At 42.7% G+C, this 12389-nt stretch overlaps 1 protein-coding gene across 5 annotated transcripts in view; it reads right to left on the reverse strand.

Moving 5' to 3' along the window:
- Positions 1-1947: 1947 nt before the first annotated feature.
- Positions 1948-12389, reverse strand: part of TBX5 (T-box transcription factor 5) — a 476135-nt gene continuing 465693 nt past the window's right edge. For all 5 annotated transcript variants that reach the window (XM_085633551.1, XM_085633552.1, XM_085633550.1 and 2 more), the window contains one exon: positions 1948-5596. In XM_085633551.1, the coding sequence (XP_085489677.1) occupies positions 5019-5596 (578 nt within the window). In that variant the 3' untranslated portion in view covers positions 1948-5018. The remainder of the gene's footprint in view (positions 5597-12389) is intronic.

Genomic DNA, 12389 nt, shown 5'->3' on the forward strand with positions numbered 1-12389 from the left:
ACTGACTCAGCCAGATTATCACTGTAAATGTTAAACAGCATACCAATTACCAACACTGGACAGCAGTATTAAATATGAGCTAAGGATATATAAGTCTGTTACTGTCACTATCCCAGTTAAACACACCTTTAAAGGACCTGTGTTTTACCCTGGATTACATTCAAAGCCACTTTTTCACCCTTAGGTACATGCAATGGAACTCTGGTTGATTACTCACTGCATTTAAATGTATCTTAGAATCAGGTAATGTAAAATAAAAGTATTTCTGTCTGCTTGATCCCACAAATGATCAAAGCTGGGAATTCTCAAATACTTTGACTTAAGTCTTTCTAAGGCCGGCATTGCTCCATTCATGTCAAAAGGCAGAAAGAAGACCCAAATTTGTGTACATCTGTGACACCTGATTTTAAACCATATGTACTAGGGTCTTCTGCTTTTTTCGGTCAATCATCATTTCAAACATTTTAAAATGTTAACCTTACCATTTTTAAAGGCATAACCTCTTACCAGACATTACCCTTCATTTATTGTATGTTTTTGTATGTGATATCGACCTCAAATGGGCCTTTTCCGGGGTAACTAGACAGCTCCATTTCATTAGGATACCACTTTGCCTGTGCTTAGCTTTCCTTTTACCAGTCATTGTTTTCCGGTGTGCTAGCCGAAGAGGAATTAAAAAAATTCTATAACTTCCAGGTTAAAAAAATGTGTTAATCGACAAGGGCTACCATTGGGGCAGAGGGGACTATAAAATCCTGTCTAATAACTACAGCTTTAGAATCCAAAATCCTGGACCGTCCAAGAGAATGTGTAATTATTTTCTTTTCTTTGTTTTTTTATGTAAAGCAATACATTCCATCCTAAAATACATAGGAAGAATTGAAGCAAAAGCATATATTCAAGAGAAATCTAGAGGTAACTTTTCCAGAAAGTCATATTACGTTGAAATCTATTTATATTGTCTGTACTTTTATGGCACTGGTGGCCGAAATAAAGTCATTTGTCTACATGAAATCTACTGACAGTTACACTTAACGGACTTTGACCACTTAAAGGAAAACAAAGAATTGAGGAAGAGCAAACATCCTGAGGTGAAATTGCCATAGATACCTAACTGGGCAGGGCAGGGAGAAGTCCAGAATGAAGCAGTGGGTCTCTTTAATTTAAGATGGCCACTTTCCAATCTAATGTGTAACAGTATAAAGAAGGCACCCTAAACCTGTCCCATTTCTAACGCCCCTACCATAGCCCCCACCACTCATCTTTTGCCAGGGACACCCCATCATCAACTCCCTGGGGCAATGCTGCTCTCCTGCAGTGGTACTCACCCCCACCTGCCCCACCACCCATTACCTATTGCAGGGGGATGCCTACCTTTTTAGGTCTCGCCTAGGCAGCGCACATGCGCTGACCTAGGAGGGCCTTTAGCCATCGGTCTTCACTTTTCAAGCATTGCACTCGTGCTTGTGGCGGCATCCACCTTGCGGGAGCGAGCAGCATCGCGCCACAAGCACAAGTGCAGTGCTTGAAAAGTGAAGACTGATTGTTAGGTCTCACCTACGCAGCGTGCAAACACTGCTTAGAGAGATCTTTTGGCAATGGGCACTCGTTCATGTTTGGAGTTTCCCTTGTGGGAGCGAGCAACATTTATCGTGCGTTGCTGCTCGCTCCCGCAAGGTAAACGCCAGATATGCCCTCACCATTTACAGGTGTCCGTGCGCTATCGGATTGGCTAAGGAATCGTTAAATACTCTGTTTACATTGAGAACCGCACTCTCCCCTTTAACCCCTTCAGTGCCCATGACGAGCTGGACTCGTCATGGGCCGCGGTTGCGCTGTGCCCATGACGAGTCCAGCTCGTCATAGACCCCGCCCGCTAATGCAACGGCCGGCACAGGGCGGGGAAAGGGGCGGGCACTGAAGGGGTTAAATGTCAGCAGCGCGCATTTAACATGATGTATATACAAAAACTGCATACAATCAGAGCTTCGGTTGTGGAATGCTGTCACTCTCCCCTATATCCCCTCCCAACCCCGTTTTCTCCGTAGACACATATGTGAGAGTCCCTTAGAAGAAAGATTTGTTTATCCCATTTACAAGATGTGGTCGTTTAAAAACGATCGCTTCCCCTCCCCCCTCAGCCGTTTGTTTTGGGTGTAGGGGTGGAGTTTGCCATGGAAGATTCCAAGCTCAGACCTTGCAGAAAAAGAATGTTCACTGGTTAGTTTTAGAGTCGCTTGGGCATTAGTGAGCTGACACTTGCATGAGGAACCGGTTACCATTTTTAAGGCAGATCAGAGTGTTTATGAACGTGCTTAAGAAGCAATCTGTGTAAATCCTGCAGGCCCCGTGAGGCAGTGTTTGCTGGAGTGATTCCGCCCAGCATCCTTCCAAGGTTGTATGTAACAGCTGGGTGACAGTATTCGCTTGAGGCCCCTAACTCGGGGGTCTGTGAAGGTGCAGAGACAAGAGGCACATGCTGGGAGAAGGTGTTTCATATCTGTTTCTGAAGCCATGCCCTGGCAGGCCACACAAAGCACTGGAGCTGTCTTCCTGCAGGAAGTGTATAAATACCTGCGTTCAGGTTCCGCCAGAAGTCCAGATGGCCGGCGTGGGCAAAGCAGAGGAAGTCTCCGTGACCTCCCAAGGATGCGTTGTGCCCCCGCCTCCCATCCGCCGGTGCAGCATGAAACCCTATCCCCCTGGCAGAGCCTGCACTGCGCGCCCTGCGCAAGTCTGTACAGAGCCATTCACAGCAGAGCAGCGGCTTCTGAGACCAGGGTGCCGTGCCAGAGGGCGCCTGGCTCGGCACCACCTCTCCTTCTGCCCCCTTCACGACACAAGAAGCACCGCTCGCACATCTGAGCCGATCAAACACACAACCTCGCAAACATAGGTATGCACGCACCCTCACAGCACTCACTGGCAGGATACGGGAAAGGGTGTTCATCAAATCGCGCCCCCCTTTCTCAGCGTTATGATTCCCCTCCATGGCCGGAGTCCCTCAAGGCTCCACCAACAGACCTCTACATGGCCTCGCACCTCCTTTCTCTTCAACTACTATTCACCAATGGCATGCGAGTCATACTCGGAATCCATCGGATTTTGGGTCCTGTGCCACACGCGGTTTACCATTGGACGCCTAAGCTAACTATGTCATAAAGGGAGATGCCAGCATGCTTCAAAACTACCACCATTTGCATACTTCGCTAAAAATCTTGGCACAACACCAAACCTTTCAAACCAAGAAAGGAATCGTGGCACAAGTTAATTCAGGTCACTAAAAGGATCTTTTAATGTAACTCAATCCATATGTTGAGTTTTCTTGCTTCTAAGTTTCCCTCACATGGTACGAAACGTTAATGCCTTAGTACTTTGCTGTGTAGACTGTGCCACCTGTAAATACCATGGTGTCCCTCTCCATCTGACTTGCAAACTAAACAGAAATCTGCATGCAGCTGCAAGGCAACTCCAAACTCTACTTATCCTGCCTTCAGTCATTCCACTTCAGGGGTGTTGGCAGGCGCAATTCGGGTAAAGCAGAGTGCATCTCCCACATTTAGCCATTCACGACTCCTTCATAGTTCAGATGGCTAAGGTATGGAATTTGATCCCTCATAAAATAAGACTTCTAGAAAACTATCTTGAATTACGTGTAGCATTAAATAACTGGCACCTCGAACTCACACATTTGTATCGTAGAGAACGCTCCTTGAAAAAGCATTGGCATAGCCAATAGGTCTCGCCTTTGGGACCTTATACGTGTTTAGCCATGCAACAGTTGATGTTGTTGCACCAAGGATATTGTGCTGCATAACTAAATACTTATAAGGTCCCAAAGGCGAGACCTATTGGCTATGCCAATGCTTGTTCTGGTGGTAGCTGCCGTGCCCTTGAGCAGCACTGCTTTCCTGCCAGCAGAAAGCCCTTCAGGAAGATGTTTTTTCTGTCCACTGTCACCCTTGATTTCTGTCGTCAACATCTTTACAGTGCCATGTAGTACCATGTAAGACACAACTGTTTTAGATATTATAGTATTTTTAGGGCTAAACGATTTTTGGTAGCAACCTTTTCAAATTCGACCTTCTACCGTTTTTTTAAATGCATACCATTTATGTTGTCAAAAGGGTATAGTAGTCAGAGCTGTGTCTTGGCAGCCTTGCAACTGCTGGGTTCTCCATACAACAACCAAGATGTAGGGGAAAAAACGGACATCCTGCATTACTCCAGAAGATGTATCACGTAGGCTACTATTATTGCATCAGTGTCTTGTATAATATTGTGAAGGACCGGCATAACTGGTTCCACGGCTTTGTAAAGTGTCATAATGGATATATAGCGTGGAATTTACCTTTTTTTACATATGATTTAATATCTGCTCAGTGCATAATTTAAGGAAAAAATGGATTATCAAGTTTTTTAAACCGACCGTTCTAATTCTTAGCAAGTGAGCAATTTCTATGTAAATTGATACACATTTAAAATATTATATCGTCTGTACTTTTGTTCGCTGAACGCCATACTGTTATTTTCTGTTCACGGATACAGCAGAAAAAATATATTATATTTTATTTTAAACACTATTAACACTGATGTTAATATCCAACTTTACTTTGCCACACACTGCTTGTGTAGGGGTTTGGGAAAGTAGAGGACAGTTTGGAGCTTTTAGCAAGGCATTGGGAGGAGGAGGATTATCGGGATGAAACGAAGCAAGTCACAAAGAAAATAATTCTGCCCATGACAAGGAGTTTTTGAAGAGACGGATAGAACAAAACATCCAGATACGCAATCAGTTGTTAAAATGTGTAGTCTATCCGTTTTTTCTTGTTCCACAATCAGAAGCTGACCAAACTCAAATAACTGTCACGTAGGTGTTAAACGTTTTTAATTAAACTGCACTGTTTCAAAGAAGCCCAGTTACTGGAATTCAGCCTTTCTTCTTATGACAGCATCAATCATATTGTTATGTTTATTTATTACTCTGCTCCTGTACAGTCTGTCACTTCTCGAACATGTTAGCTATTCTCGTTCCACTCTGGTACCATAGTAACACCATGAACAGTATGATACTGGTGTGGGGAAAGGGTTCTTGGTACTCCATAGACAAATTCTCCTGGTTGTAAGGAATTGGATGGCTGGATACTAGTCTGAGGACCACAGTGCCGGATGATAGGCTGATGGGCAACTGGAGGCTGGTGCTGGTACATGCTATGACTGTCGCCAATTTGTGAGGATGAGTGAGTAGCCACACCAGCTAGTCTTGGCATGAGGGACCCCGATGTGAAGTGAGCAGAGAAATGCTGATAAGGCAGTCGGTCCATAGGTTGCATGGCAGTGACAGTGCAGCTACTGTATGACGGCACACTTGACCAGCTGTTGCAACTTATATCCTCCAGACTTGGCACCGTGTCAGTGGCAGATGTGGATGAAGCATACATGCAGGCTTGTCTCTGGGCAGATTCAGCTCTGTATGAGGAGCTCACTCCCTGAGACTGTGGATAGCCGGATCGATAGAAAGGGTCTTCCTCATTGGGCGATGTATCCATGTAGGATTTCTTGTAGGTATGTTCAGTGGGGGAACACTCTTCATCACCTAGGAGCAAATATAAAAAGAGAAGGCAAATATGAAATCTTTTTTTCACCCTTTTTCCTCATATATATCACTAGTTACTGTATAATTGTGCTGAGGGGTAAACACCAGACATTTTGAAATATACACGAATTCAGTGAATACTATGAGAAAGATAGCAACGGAAAATGTAATCCAACATCTTCAAAACATTCACCAATACATCATCCTCAGCATCATTTTAAACTATTGTTCAGCTTAATACAAATTAAGCTGTTTATTAGAAAAAAATACTTTTCATCAGTAAATTGAAAATATATGTAATTTTCATTCACAAAGAATTTTGATCCATGCTTTAGGGAACTAGAGTCTTTATTTAACCCCTTCGACGCGCATGACGGAACGGTTCCGTCATGCACGTCGGTTGGGCTGTGCTTATGACGGATCCGTTCCGTCATGGCCCCGCCCGCGCTCAGAACCTTCAGCGTGGCGCGGAAATCCGCGCCGCGCTGAAGGGGTTAAGGATGTTAGTGTTTATGACATGCAGAGGGTCTCAATGATTTGATCAGGATGGGATCTCGGTGCACCTAAGCTGTCTCAGCACTGTAAATCCAATGGAGACACAGAATATACCCTATCTCCTCTTGAATCTTACAAAATATATAAAATTATTTTGGGCCATCATAAATAAGTATCAGGTCTCACAGCAATGACAATTATGTTCCTAGCATACATTGTACCAAAAGTATAGCAGCAAAAACTAATGTGCATAATATATACAGCTTATTTTTAGGTCGAGCCTGGGCAGCGCAAGCGCTGCTCTGTGAGCCATGCTATATTGGAGTATGTCTTCGAAGGCCCGCCCACTCTCTGCCTATATTTGTCATTGGCTTGTGTCCTTGTCTTTTGTAAATGCTGGCTTCTGATTCGTTATTAGGCTTGTTAGTCCCTCCTTAGTAACGCCTTGTCTTCATTTGTAACCTCCCATGAGGACTGGCCCTTTTACTTCGGTTGTTACACGGTACATCTTCATTAGTCTGAAAGCACGATTTTCATTAATGAGTTTCTCTTACTGCAGGAGGGCAGGAGGGTCTCTTGTGCGCAGTTGTGACCACCAGCTTGTATATTTAACTCTTAGCAAATGGAAAGCTCTTCAGGGGCCATGGGATACTGAAGGGGGCAACTCAGCGATGCCTTCAAGCATTTGGAATGAATAGGTCTTGCTTTTGTGAGAGTTTAAGCTATTGGCATTGGGGGGGGGAGTGGGAGGAGAGAGTTGGGGGTGTGGTGCAATATCGTCAAATGATCCTATGTATTGTTTTGTTGTTCATGGGGGGGGGAGAAAAGTCGTTTGCTGTAATGCTTGTCTTTGGTTCGCTTTGCCAGAAGACTGTGGAGTGCAGAGCCCTGCGCAATATATGCAAATGACCAATAAAATATGTTTAAAAAAAAATAAAATTAATAAAAGGCATTGTCATTTACAATGCCAATACCTCAATCTCGCGTAAATGCGAGACCTATTGCATTGCAGATACTTGTTGGAGATTGCACTGAGTCCTAATTTTGATAGACCTCCGATAAATCTGCTTTTATCGAACCATTGATCAGTGTTTAAACCCTTTGCAAGAACCAAAGCAAGATAATGCAAGATTGAGTCTGAAACCCAGCTTTGTACTCTTTGCAAAACAAGGAGTCAGGATCTTAAACATGGTTTTATAGTGTGCCCCGTAATGTTAACTCTTTTGTACACACATTTTAGTATAGTATTTCTTTGTCACAAAATGAATGGCTCATCAAGCATTCTTTTTTTTATAGAACACCCTAAAAGCATTTGATTGTAACAATATTTTCACATTTTGTAAAGATTTTGGGCGGATAGTTAGGACACATTTGATTGATCAGGTGTCGTGGTATTTTGGTCATGTACATTTGTTACTGAGATCAACATTAAACTGTAATAAATGGAACTGAGTGTAAAGCGAACCTAATGATGCCAGCTGCAGAGACCCCAACTTGGATTAGATTTAAGGGTCAGAAACTATCCTTTACAATTAGGCATGCTGAGTATATTATTATATAACCCCTAACAAATAGAGGATTCTCCTACCCACAGATGCCTTCCTACCACACTACAACAAAAATGGCACATTCACTTGGCTGTTGTACTATAGATCTAATTCTCACTGAAGAGTCTAGCCTACTCAGTCTGAATTTCACCACCTTGGCATGTTCTCTCAAAAATGCACTTAGTAGCCACATGACATAAAAACATCTCCTTTCCATATGGTTCAGAACTTTGTATATTGCAGGCAAGGCCAGAACAGGCTGCTTTAAAAATATTACCGTAAATTATGTCAGTGAAAGCACCAGTATGAGCGATACATGGGCATGGTTGCCCCACCCCTACCTGTGGGTCACTCAAAAGTACTACCAAATTCCTGTTTTTGACTCCATATCAGAGAAGTTGAAGGGATGTCCTTCTCCTGTGCTCCACCAAATTAAGATGGTTCTCTAGTCTCTGTGGCACCCAGTTCCAGAACCTTTTTTAATTTTTTTTAAATTAATTTGACAATAAAAAAAAGAAAATCTTGCCATCCTCTCATGTGCTTCCCTGGCATTTAACAACGGCCTTTCATCGGTGCATAAGACTGGCCTATCAGTTCTTGGCAGCTGACTTAGGGCCTGATTTAGATCTTGGCGGACAGGTTACTCCATCACAACAGTGACAGATATCCCATCTTCCAAAATATAAATTGCATAGAATATTATGGGATTTATATTTCAGTGGACGGGATATCCGTCACCGTTGTTACGGAGTAAACCGTCTGCCAGGACCTAAATCAGGCCCTTAGGCAAAGGTTGGATTATTTGCATAGGAAAGTTTTATCCAGTTAGTCGTTCCCCTTTTGTGCTGACACTTAGAGTTAAATCAACAGCAGTCTTAATGCTAAGGTAAAGGAGGTGCCAGTACTAAATATACTAATACCTGCACTTCTGTTTACTTCTTAGGAAACTCTGGTCGAGATATATCCTCATCACATCACATGTTCTATACTGCCTGACAAAAATATTGTATCTATTACATCGACCTAACCACTACACCACAAAGTAAGTCTAGGAAAGTAGATGTGGAGTTAAGAATAGTAAATATAAATTTACCTTTACAGTGTAGAGGATGCAATATTTGTCGACCATGATACAGAGACATACAGCCTTAGTCAAAAGACATTTGCTTCCTCTGGTACTGTACAGCTATTTCAAGCTCTGTGTGGCATTGAATGTACTAGAGAGACTGCTTCTGTTCTGGAATCTCACAGGACAGAGCAGTCTTGGACTAGGACTGATCAGGCTTACAAAGTCAAATTCTTAATTTGGACCAAACTGTTGATTATTGTGCTTCCTGGGTCCAGAGGGTGTTCTCAGAAATACCTGAAAAGTCCATTCCTAGCCGTGGTACTTACAAATGATTCTTCAATGTCTTTAGAGTAAAAGGTGACTGAAGGTCTTTTGGAATTCATACAGCAACATGGAAAAGAGAATCACTGAATTATCGCTCTTGCTGTCACATGGTTCGTCATGTCATGCACATTTTTTAATGTTTAAGAGAACTGATTAATACAAAAATCCAGTTACCACAAACACATAAATTCTTTTGTCTATATTCGGTGATTCCAACACTTGATAAAAAGCATGTACATAATATGCCTATGTTGATGTTGAGTGTCAAACTATCCCTCCGAAGAAAGCTAGGGTAATTACTGATTAAGCAAATGCATAAGTTGATGGCAAGCCAGAATGCCCTATTACAGAGTTCCATAATTTTCCGAAAGACAGAGAAGGATGCAGACTTGATTCCTTTATTCATACCTGCTTCTTCACCCCAGCTGGTGCCCGGAGTGGTTGCTCTCTGATCAAACCATTATTATTCAGTCCCTTCAGTATTTATGGTTTTATGTACAACATGCAATACTCTAAAGGATAAACCATTAATTCGCCCGAATTGTTAATTGTATTCCTTTCTTTTTTTCTTATTTCTGCAACTGTTTTACAGTGCACCGCTGACCATTGGTCTGGTAGAGCTTAATATGTGGGTTTTTGTCAAGCGTAGCTATCACTCCGAAGACGTCTCTAGGTACAAGTTAGTTTTAGGATGAAGGGCAAAAAGGCACGTTTTTAAGTCTTTCCTGATCATTAGCAACATAGGCTGGGAGCGGAAATCCAACTGGATCTAATTACACAGTGTGGCATCTTGTATTCTGACGATCATACTCACTATTTCCTGTAGTCACAGAGTGGCGCTTTGAATAGCAACGTCTGATATTCCGTACAAGGACATATTTCTTGAATTTGTCCTGGGGGAACTTAGGGGTTGTGTCATGGTAAATTATAAATATACACGATGCTTTGGAAAGGTTTCTATTTCCACTGGTAGCCAATGTAATTGGATGTAACTGGAGCCAGTCACAAAACGTTTAAGATAAAAGATTGTTCTCAATAATGCATTTTGAACCTTTTGTAGGTAAGTGATTGATTTCAAAGGAAGGCTTAGGTAGGCAGAATTGCCATAGTCTAAACCTGATTGTACAAATGGTATGGCGATCATAATTTTGTGGGTAATAGAAAGAGCAGCATGAAGGGTCATAAAACACATATTTATTGAAAACTGGTTTTAGTGATCTTTGTAATCGGATGCTCCATTTTTAGGTCTGTATGCAGTATGACTCCCAGATTCTGAGCAGAGCAAACTGGGCACAGATAGTTCCCAAGTTGGTTGGGCTATAATGCAGCACCCTAGTAATTGATTTTATTTCTTACGGGCATGACCTCAGATTTAACCAGATTTCCCTTCAGATAGTTTTGTGTCATCCAGGATATCAGTCAGACCTAAGGAAGGATCACATGGATAGTTTTGTGTCATCTAGGATAGCAGACAGACGTATGGAAGGATTAAATGGATCCTCAATCAAGCTGATAATTTTAATGTAGTCTGCATATAAATAAGCAGTTACATTATACTAAGGAGGCTGGTGAGAGACTGCACTAATATTGAATTGCAGGGGTGAGAGCACCGATCCCTCTGGTACTCCCCATTGTAGGGCAGTGGTAGAGAAGAAGGGACCTATTTGTACCTGGTGAGTTCTGTGAGTAATAAAGGAGTGTGCCCATGAAAGGGCTTTTTCTTCTGTATGGAAGATTTCGAGTTGTTGAAGGATGATATAGTGATCAATAGCAACAAAAATGGCGGATAAGTACAGGATTATCTTAACTCTTGATCCTCTGTTATCCGCAATAATTCTGAGATTATCAGAAAACTGAAGTTATGACGCGTTTTGTTCCAAAACCAGGACGGAATTCCGCCTTTTACACCCAGAAAGTTATGCTGTGCAACATAAGCTTACAGTTGTCTTATAACCATTTTTTCTGTGAATTTAGTGATGTGTGTGAGTAGATATATGGGAGACGTTTTAATGATTTGTCTGCACACCTGACCGTTTGCTAGTTGTTAAGAGTTTGATGCACTATTCCTCTGTTATAGGGGAGAAATTGAGGAGTGCATTTTCTTATCTAATATTACCAAAGATTCAACCCCATTGTTGAATCCAAGGGAAAAATGACTACTAAGCTGTTCTTGTGTAATCCTAATTTTTACCTTATAACAACTGGACAGTGAGGCTACTAACTCTTGTGTTGGAATAAGATCCATATTGCTGACTGAGGGGATAGAAAGACAGTCACCATTTTGAATGGTACTTGTGAGTTATTTTTAGCTTGAAGAATCTTATTAGATTAGACATTTCTACTAGTTTTTCTGACAAGATGGGTATACATGTGCATCTGTCTAAATTCCTTCTGATGGTTATAGAGTTCCGGCTATCTTCTTTCAAGATTTTTAAGTAATTTATTTCTCTTTTCCTTGAGTCTCTTTGTAGCGTAAGTTGGTATTAGATATCTTGCCATTAACATTCTTGATTTTTTACTTATTAGCCAGATAATTGAATGCATTGTTAAAATCTGTTCATGCTTCTGATTTTCAATAGTGACGAGATGTTTTAGTTCATTGCGAGTCAACTTCATTTTTACTGGCATTGAGAATTTCAATTTTACCAGTCAATCAAACAATCAATCAGGGGGTTTATAAAGCGCGCTACTCACCTGTGAGGGTCTGAAGGCGCTAGGGGGGGAGGGGTGCAGCTCCGGATCAGTCAAAGCTGATTCCTGCATAGAGGGCGTTGCTGTAGTTCAATCTGCTAGTTAGGAGTGTGTGGGTGATGGTCTTTCTACATTCGGGGAGAATCCACTTGAACGTCTTGCAGAGGGAGTTGAAACAGGTAGAGGTGACGGCGTTGATCTGGCGGGTCAAGGTGAGGGAGGAGTCTAGGATGATGCCGAGGTTCCGGGCGTGGTCCGTCGGGGTGGGTGGGTGTCCAAGGGCAGGGGGCCACCAGGAGCTGTCCCATGTAGTGGGGGAGGGTCCGAGGACGAGGACCTCTGTCTTCAGTTTTAGGCTGCTGTTGCTCATCCAGGCTGTGACATCTTTCATTCCTTCTTGGAAGCTGAGTCTGGTGTCTTTGGGGTTCTTCGTGAGGGAGAGGATGAGCTGGGTGTCGTCGGCATAGGATACTATGCTGAACCCATGCTGTCTGACGATGGTGGCGAGGGGGGCCATGTAGATGTTGAAGAGCATAGGGCTGAGCGAGGATCCTTGGGGTACTCCGCAGGTGATCTCAGTAGGTTCGGAGAGGAACGGAGGGAGTCTGATCCTTTGGGTTCTGCCGGAGTGAAAGGAACGGATCCCGTCGAGGGCATTCCCCTGTGT

Source organism: Triturus cristatus, chromosome 11 (assembly GCF_964204655.1).
Source record: "Triturus cristatus chromosome 11, aTriCri1.1, whole genome shotgun sequence".
Lineage (NCBI taxonomy): Eukaryota > Metazoa > Chordata > Amphibia > Caudata > Salamandridae > Triturus > Triturus cristatus.